General features: G+C 42.3%; 1 protein-coding gene across 1 annotated transcript in view; it reads right to left on the bottom strand.

The window, feature by feature from the left end:
- Positions 1 to 18,219, bottom strand: part of LOC148423802 (protocadherin-17-like) — a 24,480-nt gene extending 6,261 nt beyond the window's left edge. Inside the window, exons 1-3 of the mRNA XM_088416117.1 lie at positions 15,573 to 18,219; positions 12,214 to 12,272; positions 11,880 to 12,049 (exon numbers count right to left, since the gene is read on the bottom strand). Of these exons, the coding sequence (XP_088272243.1) occupies positions 11,880 to 12,049; positions 12,214 to 12,272; positions 15,573 to 18,044 (2,701 nt within the window). The 5' untranslated portion in view covers positions 18,045 to 18,219. The remainder of the gene's footprint in view (positions 1 to 11,879; positions 12,050 to 12,213; positions 12,273 to 15,572) is intronic.
- Positions 18,220 to 18,627: the final 408 nt, after the last annotated feature.

Genomic DNA, 18,627 nt, shown 5'->3' with positions numbered 1-18,627 from the left:
ATGCCACTTTACGCCCTTCTCAAATGGAAGATTTAAGAAATTTGTGTCAATTTAAATTCCCCCAAAATGAGAGTCAAGGACAAATTGAAGTTTGGCATTACCATTCATGGCACAACCATTAGCATAACCTTTTTTTCCCTTAAGAGTTTATTGCATCATAATCAGCTCCTTATTTGCATTTCCTGGCCATTTTTCATTTCACTCCTTATTAGACGTGTCGTATATAATGACCCGTCCTTGCCTCTAAATGACCTCATTTGCATGCGTGGAAACATGAAATGCTGGGGAAAAACAATTATTTAATTCAGTAGCCGAATAGTTATTGGTGCAAATTAGCAGTAAGTGAAAAACAATTACCTTCAAAACAGATCAACTCGCGGCATGAATTTCATATTTAATGGTGAATATTGCTTTTTTTTCTCTCTTCTATCCAAGTGTCGCCTCTGAGTGTGTGCATGTGACTCCTCTTCAGAGCCCAAAACATGTCAGGTTAATTGGCGATTGCATTTTGCCTGCAGGCTCAAGTGTGACTTGTTGTCGGTCCCGATATGTCAGCCGCGTGATTGACCGACGACATATCCGCAAAGACTCAGACTGAAAGTCCAGGCGCCAACTCTATAGATAACGAATGAATAATGAATGAACGCTTATGCGTCTGGATGTAAAGAGCACACTGATCTAATCTAACATTGGAAATTGATGTCGTTTTTCAGTGCGCGTTGCTCTCACATGACTGGATGGCAAAGCGAATAAGCACACGGGAACAAGCCACTTGTTATTGCGGCAATTACGCCGCAATCAACATTTATTTGACGCCGCCGCAATAAGTATTAGTGGTTTGAGGCAACGCGTTACAAATGCCTGCGCAAAACGAGCCTTCCATAACAGTTGTCTTTTTTTTTCGGTTCATAACGTAAAAACGAAGCGGCCCATTCCGAGTGAAAAGCGCAAAGTTATTCCTCCTGCTGCTCGCCCGCCTGCTTTAATGTGGCCGTAATGATCAATTAATTGCCGGGAATTATGTCATTTACTCACAAAGGCGCTCCTCAAAATATGAATGAGGCACTCGAACGATAATGAATGAAACAGGGACCTCCGTTTGAGTTTCCCCTTTGTTCAGAGGGAAAACTTACAACCTCCGGTTTGCCGGCCGGGGAAGCTCAAACAAACACAAAAGAATCCACAAACGCGACAGGAGATGTGGGAAGAAAGCGGCTCGGAGTACTGAGCTCGCTTTCAGGAGTGTACGAGTTAGCTGTCGGTCCAGGGACATCCAAACACGGCGAGTTCTCCAGCCTCGGGGGCCGCTTATAAGATCTCGTCTCCACTAAAGACTTTTGGACGTTGGTTTCTATCCAAACAGGTGTTGCGAACCTTTGAAATCCGGTCCCGGCTTTGAAAATAGCACAGCTGTCCTTTTGCTGCTTGAATTCGGTCTGAACAGAGACTGTTTTAAGCTCGCTCATTGAACGGGGGGTTGATTTCAAGTCTGATTGGACGTGCGGAGTACGGTGGGATACGAGAATTTATTGGCAGCTCCCGACACTCAGGCGAGGAATTTCCGGCATGTCGGCTTTTGATCGGTCTAGACTAGGGGTGTCAAGCACATTTTAGCTGTGGGCCAAATTGTACTGTGAATGTCTCATACCTACCTAACCTTAACCCTAACCTAACCCTAACCCTGTATTTTCAGGACTATAAACCGCACCGCTATATAAGCCGCAGCAGCAGAAATTGAGCAACAACAACAACAACAAAAATGACACAGTTAAGCCGCACTGGACTATAAGCCGCAGGTCATAACCATATATTTATGCAAAAAGATAGAAGAAAGAAAATGCAAAAAGAAAGAAGATATATATATATATATATATATATATATATATATATATATATATATATATATATATATATATATATATATATATATATATATATATATATATATATATATATAAGGTATAAGGCATACAAGGTATATGAAAGTTCTTACATATTTATGGATTCATAATTTGTCCGCCAACAGCAACATCCTCTCTTTAACAGACTGAACATGCCCGCATGTTTAGTCCCAACATATTTATAGAAAATGGATGGATTTTTTAAATATATCGCCAACAGAATACTGCAAAGTTAAATAGCAGTTTAAATTTGAAATCAATACATCGATAGCATCCACTTCTGCCTCCCGTTCTTTAATTGATAGCTTATTTTAGTGAACATATAAATACATTGCACATAATTCATTTCTAAAATCATAAATATATAAATACGTTTATAACATAAACGATTAATACATTTATACATTTGCCGTAATACATTTATACTGTCCATCAAATTTACACGTCACAAACTTTTATCCAATTTATTCAATTTAGACTTTTTAAAAATATTTTTAATAATCTATTTTTAAAACACTTTTTGAGCACTGCCATTGATTGACATATTTTCAGTTCTAGTTCATAAACAGAGACACACATTTGCTTGACCCGTGGAAAAAAAAGAAAGAAAAAAAACGCAGATAAGCCGCAGGGATCAAATCATCACGGTTTATGATGGGAAAAATACGGTAATTTTGAAATAAGAGGCCACCAAAAACTGTTCGAAAATGCAATTGTTAACAAAAAATGCTTGGTATTCCTAAAAAAAAAAAAAAAAAAAAAAACTGTTTGAAGTTGAAGACAACTTGCAAAATTTAAAGTTTTTTTAGTCAGAAACATGAAGTCATAGTTAGGTAGGATTTGGCAGACCACCTAAAATGATGTGGCGGGCCGGATTTGGCCCCCTGACCTTGAGTTTGACACCCGCTAATTTTTCAGCAATTAACCTATGATCTACCAGGGGATGGGCAGTCACCAATGTGACATGATTATTTTTTAGCGTGATGTCATGCAGGTGACCTGCAGGTATTGAGTATTTTGGTTTATAGAAATACTATTGAAAATCTATTGATAAGCAGATAAAAACGTACAATAAATGTTTTTTTTTTTTGTGGAATTAGAGGCGGCGCAGTGGAAGACTGGTTAGCATGTCCACCTTACTGTGCAGAGGTCGTAAGTTCTCTTTCGGCTCTGATCTTGCTGTGTGGAGTTTGCATGTTCTCCCGGTGCCTGTGTGGGTTTTGTCCGGTTTCTTTGGTTTGACGTAATATTTCAAAAACATGAATTGCAGGTATTAGACAGAGTAAATTGAACTTAGTTGTGGCTGTGTGTTTAAATTGTTGTTTGTCAATGTGCGCATGCGATTGGCTGGTAACAAGTTCCGGGTTTGCCCCGCCTACTGGCCAAAGACAGCTGGGATAGGCTCCAGCACTCTCGTGACCTTTGTGAGAATAAGCGGTCAAGATGATGGATGTATGGAAAGAAAGAAAATTATCCATACAGAAGACCATATATTGTAGGCTGACATTTATTTATTTGGAAATTGGGATCCCCGTTGCCTTCATGCAGATCATTAACAATTGTTGCTGCGATTAGCTTGACATATTTTTCTTCACGTGTACACTTAATAAGTGAGCATCCAATGCGAGAAACCCGCCGCAAACATGTTTCTTTTTTTTCTAACCGAGATACTTGAATTACTGAAGTTGTCGTTTGTGCCATACTTGACTTTCTTGTGAAAATGAGTTATAGCTGGAATTCTCCACGCGGCTCAATAAAACGTGTAAACTAAAATCGCACCACAAGGTAGTGCGCCTTTTTTTTTTTATGTTTTCACTACAAACACACTCTGTTAAAAGAATCCCAGCTTCGGTGTTACCATGTTAACATTATTTTTGCTGTGGCTCGTCCCCAGAGTGTGGAAGTGCCTTCTCCTTCCTGATTGGTTGGGAAGCTCGTTAACAGTTGAAATCACAATGTATAAGTACTCACTAATTAGAAATGTTTTTTTTTTTCTAGGTAACTTTGTGTTAGAATTAAAAGTAGGCACCTACTGTGTGAAAGAAAAAGGTGCCAGTTTGCCTATTAACGCCTTGACTGGTTTTTGAAACCCGAGAATACAAAAGTGAGTTGGTCTCAAAGTGTGTTTTGGAAACAACACTAATATGATTTTCATCTGGGAATTTTCAATTATTTACTGCCAGCCCAGTTGAAATTGATATTTGACATCTACGTATAGCTGTCAATGGCAGTGAATGGGTGAATTTACGTTAACCTTTTCACTGCCAGCCAAGCAGACATAGATGTTTTACGTCTATAGTCGTCAAAGGCAGTGAATGAATTAGCTTATTTCACTGTAGTTATTTGGCAATAATATGTCACAAGATGGCGCCAAGTTCTCCCTCTTTTTTCGACAAAGGATGTGGCCTGAGTACAAAACCTGTCTTTTTCATTTTTTTTCTCTTTCAGTGCCAAACATTATCAGAAAAGGAAGCCTGTTGACGACTGGTATGCTATACATTTTCAATCATCTTTCAAGGCCAACTGAATATTGTTTGCGATGTTTATTTAATATGGGTGGTATCATATGAAAGAATGTTTTCCCTTCCTTACTTTAAATTGCATGTAGGTAATAGCTTTGTTAAGTGTGGAAACACTGCCATCCAATGGTCACAGTTAGCGCTGCAGTGCTCAATTAGCATTAGTCAAGGTTGTCAGCTACCCTCCATTTAAAAAAAAATGGGTTTGATGAGAATTATATTATTTATCATTTTCATTACTATTTTAAAAGACGAGAATTCTCGTCCATGGCACTAAAAGAGTTGGGGGGGGGGGGGGGGGGGGTTGTCAAGTACACCTAGCAGAGAAACTACTCAGTTTATTCAGAAAATATTTAAGTTTGTAAAAAAGTACTGTTACTTATTTACTTTTTGTTCAGCCTGATATTCCCTTTTCTGCATTTTTTCCATAAAAGAAAAAAAACACATTTGATCATTCTAACGTAATGCTTTTACTCCTAGTAGAATGTGCAAACACTCCCAATGCATTAGCGTGTAAGGAAGGAAAACCTTGACTCACTTTCTCTTAGTATTGAGCATTTATGACCTTTATAGTCTTCCGCAGTTGACGTGGAAATGAGCCAAACATGTCTGAGTCAATGTGCTTGACAAAAAGCCACATCACGCTCGCTTGTGGCGTCATACATCACTTTGATTTAAATGTGGGAATCTTGCAAGCGTCAGCCCCCAGCTCGCAACGACCAGCAGATAGTCTGCAATTGCTTTAATTATCACCTCAGTTATTTTTCTCTTCTTTCAGAACTCCGAGCCTCAAAGTGCTTTTGTTTTCTTGCTTGTTTCTTCCCAATTCTCATTAAAAGCACACATGTCAGGTAGTTAATTATTGCCCCGCACAACAAAGTTGCTGCTCCCTGGCTGCACCCACATCAAAGGCGAACATGGTTTCAAAAAGAATTATCCGACAGCCAAATATTTGTCCCTTTTTTTTTTTAGTTTGGTCTAAACCATTATTAATGTTCATTTTGCACTTTTTCTGCCGCACAAAGCAAATGCTGGAGTGCTGGAGGTCGAATGATGGCCATTCATTTATCCCTGTATCCGTTGGTCTATTTTCAAAAGCATTTGTTTTCATTCAATTCAGTGTTTTTCAATGTTCTTTTTTGTCAATGATATTCAATATTTTGGGGTCATTTTCCTCCGCATCATTCTCACAGTATTTCAACAAAATGAAGGCACAGTCCTTGTAGTGGATAACTAAATGGCCGTTGTCACCATATGGGTGAAATTTCTGCTCCCTAGTGACTTTTTTCGATGCTTTCCCTTTGTAGTCAAATGCCTTTGATTGGCAAAAATACCACACAAGGCTTAAATGATTTGTAGCGGTATCTATGAGCCACTACTCTCAATTTAATTCAGCAAGTCTGAATGATGTCTCATGTATATCATCTGTTTTATTTCTGTCTCACCTGCCGAAAAATTCCATCATTAACTGCTCCATTAATGGCAATGCACTTCTGTATAAAATTTTAATGACATAAAGACATATAATGTTTTGTACAGGATTTACTAAATTCCTTAAACATCCTTAAACATCCAACAAAAAGTCCTTAAACATCCAATTGATTTGTTCTTAATTTGAAAATCAAATCCCACCATCACTAATACAGATTTAAAAACGTTTTATATGTTTTGTTACATGTTTAATTACGGAGCTCTCAGCACGTCGCTTTCCTCATGGCGCCATTTGCCTTTAATCTTTATCTTTTTATCTTTTTTTTTTAAATGTGTATTTTTTGGAGGTTCTTAGCAAAATGTTTTTCACATGTATGCACTTGAGCGTATCTAAGTGACAATAAAATGAATCTGAATCTGTTTTTATAACAATGGTTAAGGCACTGGTTAGTAAAAGCTATAGGTGGAGTGCACCCTGGAATGCCGAAAAGCTAATTAAATATAATTATATAACTACGGTTAGTTATAATTAGAAGCTAATTATTACGATAACAGATGAAAAAAATACTCTCAAATTTATAAACAGTTTACGGTTTTCAATAAACAAAATGTGCAGGGATATGATAAAAGCTGACATGAAAACCGGTGCAAAAATATAGGGGTTTTTTTTGTTTGTTTTTTTTTTGGTTAGTGGGAAACTGCTTCCAACGGCGTGTTCAACAAAGGTTCGAATTTAATACTAACTCTTTGGTTACTAATCTTATTTTTTCGCCTTGGCGGCAAATTGTAAGAGACCCAATTTGCATTTTTTTCCCCTCCCTTTTCCGCGACAAAACTATCCCGCAGCTCCATTGAAACCAAAATGACCATCCTTTGATTCCCCCCCCCACCAGCACCACCTGCCATATTACATATTATGTGACCGAGATCAAGAGAAAATACACATGTGAGTTCAAAATGCATTTTACATCAAAAGCACGGACTAAAACACAGCTTTGATTTGGCAAACCCATACTTGTAGATATTTGAGTGCTTGGCTTTGAAGCATCCGCACTGGCCTGATTATGCCGCTGTGCCTTTTGTTTCTCCATTTCTCTTCCACGGCGATGGGATGATTATCTTATTCGTTTTTTTTCTCCTTCTTTTTTCTCGATACATGAGAGCAGAACGATAAGCGAGACAGGAAGATGCTGCGCTTATTTCCATGGCAGCCATCAGCGGCGAAGAGAAGCTCGCCCATGTTACTGATGAAGAGATGTGCGTGCTTGGAAGCCCCAGGAAATCACACAGAGGTATTGCCATTGTTCTCTTCCACATCGCCCCGTGTAAGTCATTGTGTCAACATAAAATCTTTTTTGGCCAACAAAAGAGAAGACATGTTTATATTTAATCCCTCCTAAATTAATGATGTTATTTTATTTTATGAGCACGCAGCGCATTAATAAATAATCAACCGCCTTAGGGGACATAAATCACAGCTCGGATTTATGACATATTTGATTAAAAGAAGACGAGGAAGGTCAGGATGAAGCTTTCATCTGTTGTTCCCGCCATTGGCTTCTTTACTCATTTTTAGTTTATCTCTGAATAAAGGAAGAAAAAATGCGAACAACAAACAATTCACATGAAATAAGGATGGAAATCTTTCCAATCCGATTGGGTAATGGCAAATAGAACGCCGGGAAACAAAGAATGTTTGGACGCCCGTTCTAAAGAGAATGAGAAAACGCCTAGCAACATACCCACACTGCATCTGGCGTCTGTGAGAGGGAATAAATATTCAGGGTGCATGATAGTGGGAGCTTCATAGGTGCATATATTACCTGTATCAAAGCAGCCAGGAGACTGGAGGCTCGGCAAAGGTAAAGATATAAAAGCAATACTACTTAACCCGCGAGCTTTTTGTGCTCGAGCGAAAAAAAAAAAAGAAGAAAAAAATCAACCTCATTTTTTTTATTTTAAGGAGGAGCGGTAATAGACGAAAATAGTGGTTTTGTATCTCAGTTCACGTGTGAAAAAAACTAAACATTTTTAGCTGTCTTTGCATCTATGATTTGTTTAAAGTAGCTGTGAATGAGATCATCATGTGGCTCCCTTCAACTTGGGCTAGGCAATAAATCGAAGTAATTGGGTTACATTTTCTTTTAAGATCTGAAAATGAGCTAAATCATGAAATTGAGGTTTTGTAAAAGCTGCTGGATGGTTTACAAGACAAGTTTATGATCGTTATTAACTACCATAATTCCTCAAATATAAGTGACACATTTTTTCACACAAATGAAGGCCAAATGTAAAGTTGGGTCCTATAAATGGTAATTTAAGGATTATATATATATTTTTTTTATTTGACACCATTCAAGAAAGATTGATCAGTCTGCCACATAAGCAAAGTTTTGATGAACAGATGTGCATTTTTATATCGGCCGTATTCTTATTTACAATGATTACCGTAACAGTATGAGCAAGAGGGCGGACGTCTGTTGGCTGCTAGCAGCCAGTGCTCAGTGTTAGCTGAGGTTGATACGGCATTATTTTCAAAAAAAGAAGGTAGCACACTGAACCAACGTCTGAATATGACTAAAAGAAAGGGAATCAAGTAAATGTTATTACATCTCCTTCCATGGCAGAGAACACGGAAAGGTATTCTATTTGACTCGTTTATAATTGCGGTCTTTTCGGCATGTGCACCCAATCATAAACTTGGTGGAACAGGGATGGGGCACAGCTTCGGTTATTTATGGCAACATGAACTCAAGCTGCATCGCGAGCAAAAGGAAAATTCAACATTACACTGGCCCAGAGTAACTGCTTATAACGTGGGAAATGCCCAACATGTGAACATATGAACACACACAAATATTAAGAATTTACAAAGAGAAACTTGGCAGAGACACTTGCTTCGACAAGGCTCAAGTTATTTTTTGCCACAGTTACGGTACCTGAATTTACGCACCATCGGTGTTCCACAAAGTTTATGATTACGTGTGTATATGCCTGAATTGAATATGTTTTGGTGTTCTGCTACCGGTGCACTTAATTGAATCAGATGGAGACGTTATCATTTTTACATGATTCTCTCCGTTTTAGTAATACTCCGGTGTGTGAACAGTAATGGACTCGGATGTTGGTTCAGTCTGCTCACTTCTTTTATTCAAAATAATGCCGTAACAACCTCAGCTAACACGAGCTGCTGTTAGCCGCAACAGGCACTGGCTGCTAACAGCCAACTGATGTCCGCCCCCAAGCTCCTCCGATTACTGTAGTGATCGTAAGTAAGGACGCGGCCGATACAAAAATGCACATCTTTGCGTCAAAACTCGTCTTACGTGGCCGACTGATCAATCTTCCACGAATGCTGTCTGTCGAATCCCCAAAAACGTTTTTTTTTCATTTACCGTTTCTAGGACGAAACCATACTATTGGTCTTCATTTTCCTGAAAAAAGGCGTGTCTTGTATCAGGGAAATTACGATAATCGTCTTACGTTTCGACAAATGAAGCTGAGCTGTACCGCCTATGTGAATTCTTGCGCTTACATCTTATAATCTGATCAAGCTTTACCTTTTCAACTCGCCAAAAGGAGATGCGCGATCACAACCCTCCGTTAATAAACGCAACGCGCCGCCTCTTTGACTTGCCCTTATCTTACGTATACAGCCGTATACGTGAAATTCCTCGAGCGACGCCGCGGCGCATGTAAATATTCGTCGGGCGCCAAAGCGCAAGACATCTCTTTCAATATCTCTCCGTATGATTGGCCTTAGAACTCGGCGGCGAATCACATTTAAGAAATGTGCTGCAAAAATTGTGATTGAATTTACACCTCCTACGGAGACAAGTGCGGTCCGCCATATATCCCCACAGCGCGCGCACACGCAAGGGAGGGAGGGAGGGGTTCGCAATCTCCCGCTCTTTTTTTCCTCTCCCTCTGGCAGCCAGCAGAGTGTTTCTGTCCGCGCCCTCCCGAGCCCGCCACGTACAGGCAGTTCATAGCAATGTAAATGGTGTGGAAAGTAGCGCATAGGGAGCCGATGACCAGGGCCGTTCTCCTCCAAGGCTCGTACCGGCAAATGAAAGCCATCGCCTCCTCGCTCAAGCCCGCCGTTAGCCTTTATCTCACCTGCGAGGCCGGCTCTCATATTTGCTGTTTGTCTCCACTCCCGCTAAATATATCAATCTCCAGCAGGTCGGCCGGGTCGCGGCAGCTTGGCAATCATCGGCGATTGCACTCTTGGCAGTCATTTCTGTCATAATTAAACTTTAATATTCCTATTTTTAGTTGCGAACCCCACCAATAATAACTTTCAGGGGCGAAAAGGTGGAAGCGCAGCTGCCGCAAATACCTGTGAGCGTCTGTCACGCTGTCATGTTAAGTCAAGGCATGCGTGAAGCGCGTTCAAATGGAGGCCTGATCAAAAGAGACGCAGGCGGTCGTACACTTTGCCATGCATATGAGTTTGTTTGATGCCTAAATCAGACGCGGGATGTTTGAACGTTCCACCTTCGCGCGTCGGACCCTTTTATCCTTTCAAAGTATCCCCTTTAAAGCTGCCTTTTACCTGGCACTCTGCGACACCAGCTCAAGGCGCCTGCCATGTAAAGCCGGCAGCCGCCGCAATCTCAAATAGAGCTTCGGCTGTCGAATGTTTTGCTGTCTGGATATCCTGCTGAATATTCTATTGAAAAATCACCTATACCGATACAAATGGAAAATATACATATGTCTGCGCGTAAAACACATTCCCACCTCAAAAAATTTTTACTTTTTTTTTTTTTTTTTTAATAGTCCAGACAGTCAATTGCTGGTACTTTATGTTTCTATTCAAAACGTTCCATATTTTGCTTAAAAATGTGGGATTATTTTCATACGAGTTAACAATTTTGTACCTAAAGTGATCAATTACCTCCTAATTACCTAAAGTAATCTATTGCTTCGGATTTTCATCCGTATTGCTATGTATTTTACTAAAAATAATTTTACTGAAGTAGTTAATTACTTTAAGTATTACTTAATCACCTCATTAAGTACCAGACATTCTTCGACCCTCCGTTCATCCAGCACTTAGAAAAAATACAAAGTACCTGGGACTGAATGTGTGGACTTAAAAAATTATTATTAATATTAAGGAGTTATTAATTAAGTCAAACCTTTAGGCAATTGCTTATTTTTTGACGTAAATTTAAACTAGTTTATGCTCTAAAAACGTTTCCAAAAATTTGCTTTATCAACTGAAGTGACGTCAGAACCACAGTAGCATTTTTATTTATTTATTTACTAGCTAAAACAGCCCGTTTGGGTAAACCTGATTTGTTCAAAAGTGATCAGTAAGAACGGCAATTTTTTCCAATGACTCATTCACGTCTGTTAAACAGCATTTGAAAATGAATCTGACCTCTCTAGCAGCCTATATTGGGCAGTCAAACGCCGCTAGCCGCTAACACTGCTTGCATCTCCAGCTTCTTTTTGTTGCTAGTGCTGCAGCCACCATATAATATGTCATCATTATCATTTTTAAACGCATCCTAAATCACCATAATTAGAAATTGAACTTAATTTGTGAACAATGTAGTGTGGTTGTCTTCACTACTAGCTTCAATATAAAAGTGTACAAAGAATTTCGTGTCTTTAGGTCATTTGTAAAAGTAAGGTTTATTTATTTATTTTAAGTTGGCCTTGTCACCAATGGCGACGTGTTACCGTCATGCGTAGCAAGAACGCTTGTTGCTGCGGTTAGCCTGACTTTTTCCCAACGGTGTACACTAAATAAACGTGTACCCGAGGCGGAAAAAAACGAGGTACTCGAATGACTCAAGATCACTCATCTCACCACCCCCCTTCAAAAAAAACAAAAACAAAACCCCGCCGATCCAGCACCTACACGTTAAACGTTTGACTACGTCGGCGGTGCCCGACGGCATGCGGCGCCGCATTTAAAGGCCTGCCGAGTCTCCGCGCATAAAATATAAACAACCTTGCGGCGCAGGAGAGCGCCGAGGCATCTTGACGACGTCGGGAAGAGTCCACTCACCCTGCTCGAAAGGCTGCCCATTAACTGATGTGGCTTTCATCTTGAGGGCCTCCCTGGCAGATGTGTCACACTGGGAGCCTCGATTAGTATCCTGGTCACTATCGGCTTGGTCACTATCACCATGGCCACTGTCTCGGAGGCTCGCTCGTTCTGCATCCTTAAATGTAGAACTGCGGCAGGAAAAGACAGAGGAGGAGTGGCGGGGGGGGGGTCGTACATATAACTTGCCATTCTCACTGTGTGAGCACTGCCGTTTGATAGCCAGGCGGGCTTGATACCGGGATGAAGGAGCTCAGAAGACGCGGTCAGGAAGTGTCTGCATGTGAGCTCTTACCTTTGAACAAACGGCTGCCTGCTGCCAGCGTAATTGGGCTCGGAGGGGAAGTTTTCCGTCTGGAAATGACAATGAAAATTGTGTTTTTATTCAAAAAAAAACAAAAGAGCGTCACACTGTTCACTGATGACATTAGACACAGGCGTGGATTGAAATGATCTGTGAAGCCTCTTTGAAAACAGCCTGTTCAAGCCGGGATTTAGTTGCCTTTTTTTCCGGGTCGCTGTTCTGTGTAAACGTCGCTAAACAGCTTTTGAGGTAGTATCGGCAGCGTTTCAGCCCTACGATGCATTGGTTAGTCCTTTTTACAAACAAGGGACTGAAAGCACAAACTTTTGATTCTGGAAAGGTTGTTGTTATTGCCCAAATACTGGAAAATATAGTTTATTAAACAGAAGACAAGTGCATGTGTGGGTACATTTCAGATGGAACACAGGCCTGCTTTTTCTTGTGCTGTTTAAAACCTTTAGATCAGGGGCGTCAAACTCGTTTTTATTGTGGGTCACATTGTCGTTATAGATTGTCAGAAGGCGGGAATGACCGGGAAATCAAATAAAATTTGCAAGTTCGTCACACGCTTTTGCCAGTTTTGAATTCAGTGGCCAGTGAATACTGTTCAAAAGGTAGATTGGGAACCAAAAATTGGTTGTTGTTTTTTTTTTCTCCCAAAAACTTCTAAAGGTTGAAGACAACTTGAAAGTTTGGTATTTTAGCCAGAAACTTGAAGTCAAATCAGCATTTCGAGGGCCACATAAAATGATGTGGAGGGACGGTTCCCAGGCCTTGAGATTGACACCTGTGCTTTAGATACTATTATAACAGTCCATTCTGTCAATAAATGTGCAAGAGAATACGCCATTTTGCCAATTTTTGCCTCTTTTTCCAGGAATATTTGAAGTTTCGAAGTCTGGTAACTATTTGTCAATGCCATAGGTTATAACTGGTTAAAACAGTGCAATAATAAACACAACAAAAAAAAAGATTTGAATCCTCAACTGATTTTGTATAGTGGTGTATGCAAAGCCCCACTTCTCTGTTTTTCATTTATGTTGCTAGTGCAAACGGTTGTGGAGTTATTTGAAAAACATGCGTCATTTCCTGTCTCCTGCCTCTATGACGTAACACAGCTCTGAAAACCAGTTACTGCATATCAATGCAAAGCTCCGATTCGTTGCTTTCTGAATCCGTTGGAATTCCGCGACTCGCTCAAACGGTCCAGAAGTGATTTAAGTGATTTAAAAAACTTGTCATTTCCTGTTGGTAATGACAGATTCATATCTTAACTAAAACAAGTTTGTTAACCGAGTGTACATTTTATGTGATCAGCCATCTTACTCCTGAAACTTTAATTTGTAGTGGATTGTTTTCAAATAACCTTTTGTCCAAGTAAATTTGCCCAGCTCCAGACTCTGGTGCCAGCTATGACGTCACTGTTTGTGGTGGGGAGACGATGTGGATGTCATAAAACATAAGTTACGTTATTAGCATATTACGAAAATCGTAACGTACTCCAGTATAGCACTAATGCAGTAGAAACTTTACAGACTTTACAGTAATAGTTCTTCAAAAGACATTTCTAGGTTTTGAATATAAAACATTCAAAATGAAAATGAAAAAAAAAAAAAAAAACTCTTTTGTGTGGCAGCGTTCTTCTACCGCTGCACAAACTCTGTCATTGCGCGCCATTTGTAAACTTGAAATCTCTTATATCGGAACAGTCATAAAGCAAGGCTATCCTGGACCAACGTTTTATCTGACATTTATATGAGCTTCTCAAGTAGTTTCTTTCTTTTATTAATTTCTGTAAGTTTTGTCTCCTTCAATTACAACTGACATTTATAGTGTAAAGTTCTGGGCAACTCAATTATTTAACGTGTTTCATTCCTTTGTGTTAGTTTCGCCAATTACTAAGAAATCGTATCGCGTTGGGCAAGATTTTCCTCCAAGATGTAGATGATGTGATTGCTGTGTCTTATTATGAGTTAGTTTTACGAGTGTTAGATATTGAAGGTTAGAACACTTGTCCGTTTTGAAATCTGCATTGGCTGTTTCTACAGCAGCACTATCTCTTTAAAGATTCCTGTAACCTTCAGCTTTACAGATGCCATTTCTACTCTGCAAGTACTGTGTCATGGTAAAGACATCTACAGTAGCACATGGCGATATCAATTTTAAGCCAGTTATAAGAAAGCCTGCAACCAGAGCCATAACAGAAAATTTGACATTAAGCTGCTTTTGCTTTTTACACAGAACCCAGTGAAGCGGGATATTACAGCAACTGTGTGCACTTTCGCACACTGATACGGCATCCTCCCATCAAGTTGTTCAATGACTGAAGTCAGCTCTAGCGTTTGCTGTGTGAACACTTGTTGGGTAGACACATTGTTTTCAACGCCAGAGGACAGGAAAAGTGAGTGTCAGCTGTCACACTTTACAACACAATGCTACGTCTGCGTTTTGGGTCCGGTCCCATTTTTTTTTTTTGCATGATCTTGGTAGAAAATGAATTTGAGGTTTATTGTTATCACCTGGCAGGGATGAGGACATGATTAGAACACAGCGCCGCGGTGACCATATGTGCCGCTTTGGCAAGGCGTAGAAAGGAAAGAATTTGCACTTTCATTAGTGCCCTTTTCCCTTCATCTTGAGAATAATGTGTTTGTGTTGATCACACCCACGTAGCACAGCGACTGGTGACAGCGCCAGGCCTTGTCATCTGTGCTAGCATCTCCAAATGTGAGACTGACCCAGATATTTACATCATGTACGGACACACAATTCCAGGCAGCGCAACAAGCTCGCGCTGGCCAATTAGCATGTTAGCTGGCAAGGCTCGGGCTAGCCTGTCATATAGGGCCGCCTCGTGCCAACTTTGGATCAGGCTCGGTGGATCTGACCCATATTTGGGATGAAAAAAATGCGATTGTCGGGGTTACGCCGTGTGCATCTCACTGTCTGGCGCACACCGGTCGGGTAATGCGATCGGACAAGCTGCTCAAACACCTGTCCGCTCCAACATCTCAGGCTGGGTTTTGTTTTCTTTCCGCAGCCCGGGATCCGCTGGGGGTCACGGCGGCCTTGTTCAAGACTCGCACTGTTTGCCTTCCCCGCACGGAATGAGAGAGAGGGAGAGCGAACGCTTCCTCATTACGTGGCCTGCAGGCGTAGCACTTTGCAAGAGAGCAAATGTGGATAAAACATTAACCTTATTAGTAAAATGCCAACAAAACCAAGTTGTCATATCATGCTTCATTTGCAAAGTGTTTGCCTTAAGCCAGCGGAAGCAATAATGATGTCAGATTGTTTCCCGGAGTTCTACAGCTAAGCGGAGAACGCAGATAAGCATACGGTGTCTTTACCTGTATCACTGACATCCTGTTTGCTGGAGTGTCTGTGCTCAGTCCGGCAAAACTGGAGTGGCAACCCGCCCTGGGTACCGTCAAGCTGTTGGGGGTAGTCTTCAGGTACATGACCTCCGACCTGGGCAGCGTGAGCGGCAGGGGGCTCTGGTAGTCGAAGCATATAGGCGAAGTAATGAGCGAGGGGCTGCTCACCACATTCATCCGGCTGGCCGAATCTCTCTCCTCCATCTCACTCTGCACCAGCATGATGTCACTCTTGTTGATCCGCTTCTTTTTGCCCTTCCCCACCGGAGGATTGGAGTACTCAGGCATGCGGCAGTTATAATTCCCGCTCTCTTTATCTTGATGCTTGGACTTGACGGCGATGGCGGTCATGACGGCGAGGAGCATGACAGAGATAATGCAGAGGGTAACGATGAGGGGCAGGGATACGTCCCAGTGCTGCTGCTCGCCGCTCACGCCAGAGCCCCCGCCACCTGCTGCCGCTTCCGTGTTGGCCTTGATGACCAGCTTAGCCACAGCGGATAAAGGCGGCTTGCCGTGATCGGTGACCCTAACCACCAGCTCAACCACTGGCGAGACTTCTTCCCACAGGGCGTGGGTGGTCCGAACTTCGCCGCCGATCGGGTCCATGTCAAACAGGTGGTCCTCATTCCCCTCCGTGATCTCGTATGTCAGGTGTCCGCTCTCTCCGTGATCGTGGTCCACCGCTTTTACGGTGGCCACGAGGTAGCCGATGCCCACGTTGCGAGGCACTGGGATTTCCGCCGTGTCGTTCTGAAGGAGCGGTAGAATGATCACCGGCAGATTGTCATTCACGTCAAGGATGTTGACCCTGACGGTGGAAGTGCTCTCCATGTGAGGGGAGCCGCCATCTTTAGCCTGAACTTTGAACTCGAATGATTTTGTTTGCTCATAGTTGAAGGAGCGTGATGCGTATATGGCTCCATTGGTGGGGTTAACAGAAACGTACGTGTAGACGGACACTTCGCCGATATGTGACGGCAAAATGGAGTAGGTTACGGTGCCGTTGCGGCCTACGTCCGGGTCGTGGGCCAGCACGGAGCCCAGATACTCACCCGGAATGTTGTTCTCAGGCACCTGTAGCACATAAACGACTTTTGTAAAGCGCGGTGCGTTGTCGTTCTCATCCAGGATTTTCACAGTGAAAGACTTGGTGTAGTTCAAAGAAGGGAGGCCGTTGTCTCGGGCCACGATGGTGACGTTATATTCGTCCTTGGTCTCCCGATCCAAAGGTCTGTCGGTGAGCAGCGTGTAAAAATTGTCATTGTTCTCCTGTAGTCGGAACGGAACATTTCCAAGCACGCGGCATTGGAGCTGACCGTTTCGGCCGGAATCTTTATCCGTCACTCTGACAAGCGCGATGACAGATTCGGAGGGTGCCGCCTCGCTGATGGCACCCTGCCGCACAGAAACAAAACTGATTATTGGCGAGTTGTCATTTTTGTCAAGCACTTTGACACTAATTTTTGCATGGCCCGGTATGGGGTTGGGCCCAAGATCCTTGGCCTGCACGTCAAATTCTATGATGGGATTCTCCTCGTAGTCAATTTCCCCCTGGACCTTGATGACTCCAGTACTGGGATCAATGGAGAACAAATCTTGTATTCGCTCAGAAGCGTATCCAGTGAAGGAGTAAACCACCTGTCCGTTGCTCCCCTCGTCATGGTCGGTGGCGTTCAGATCTATGAGTACTTTTCCGGGCGGGGAATTCTCCGGCAGTTCCAGCACATAGGAGGATTTCTCAAAAATGGGGCTGTTGTCATTCGAATCAGTCACCCTGACATTGATTTGCATGGAGCCCGATCTGGGATACTCCCCCCCATCTATGGCAGTGAGCAGGAGGGTGTGATGGCTCTGGTCTTCCCTATCCAGAGGTCTCTGAACCACCAGCTCCGGATAAATAGTCCCGTCGCCTCTCACTTTTAAATCCAGCGAGAATGTATTGTAATCATCTCTGGTGACCTGGTAAGTCTTGATCCCGTTCTCCCCGGTGTCCGAGTCATGTGCGATAGTCAGGGGAAAGCGCGTGCCCGCTGCCGCGTTCTCCGAGATGTCGATATTAACGTGATCTGAGGGGAAACTGGGTGAGTTGTCATTGATGTCCTGGATGTCGATCTTGATCATGCATATTTCCTTGTCGTTGGCAAACACCTCCATGGAGAGCTGGCACTTTGGGTTCCGCCTGCATAAGGTCTCCCTGTCAATCCTTTGTTTGGTGAAAATAAGTCCACTCTCCGGGTCGACATCCACCAGGTGCGGTGCGGAATTCTCCAGCACTCTAAAGTTGGATTTTTTCCCTCTCTCCAGGGTCCCATATCCGCCGTCTTTCGCGATATTACCTATGACAGTGCCGGGTCCTTGCTCCTCTGGGACAGAATAACTGAGGTTCTTCAATGTCAGGGCTTTAACCCACAACAGAAGGAAGATGGGAACAGAGAGACGCATCCCTTCAGTTGGATATGCGGTACCGGCACACAGGAGAAGGAGGAAAAAAAAAAAAACCTTGACTTTCAACCTGTTGATTATTCCACAAAACCTTTAGAGGACTAAATCCAAAGCTGGCATATTGCTGCCCGGCTAATTGGATATCAAATCGATTTGTGAACCCCCTTTAATAGGCATTAGCTCTCTCACATGCCTCTCCGCGATGATGAACTCTTTCTGTAAACAAAGATGACCGCCCGACGACACCCCGTGCATGAATTAAAGATCAAATTCAACATTGGAATGCTTTGTTTCCCCTCTCAGCGGGGCTCCCACAATGAATAATCGATGAGAATAAAGTATTAATATTCCCCTCTGCGTCCAAGGTTAAAGCATGGTGAAGGTTAGAGCTTGCCTTTCAGTGAGGAGAAGAAAAAAGGAGGAGAAGGAAAAAAGACAAAAAAGGCGCATTGCCCTCATGCGACATCTGCACGCTGCAAAGCTCCAAAATGCACCATCGCTCCGCGTTACCACCGCCGGTGCATTGTGACTTTAGTCTCCGGTGCGGCACACTGTTGCATAGGGGGGCTGCCTGCCTGACTGT

Source organism: Hippichthys cyanospilos, chromosome 5 (assembly GCF_059441005.1).
Source record: "Hippichthys cyanospilos isolate Australia breed blue-spotted pipefish chromosome 5, RoL_Hcya_1.0, whole genome shotgun sequence".
Classification (NCBI taxonomy): Eukaryota; Metazoa; Chordata; class Actinopteri; order Syngnathiformes; family Syngnathidae; genus Hippichthys; species Hippichthys cyanospilos.
The sequence above is the reverse complement of the archived record's forward strand: the minus strand, read 5'-3'. Positions and strand labels throughout refer to the sequence as shown.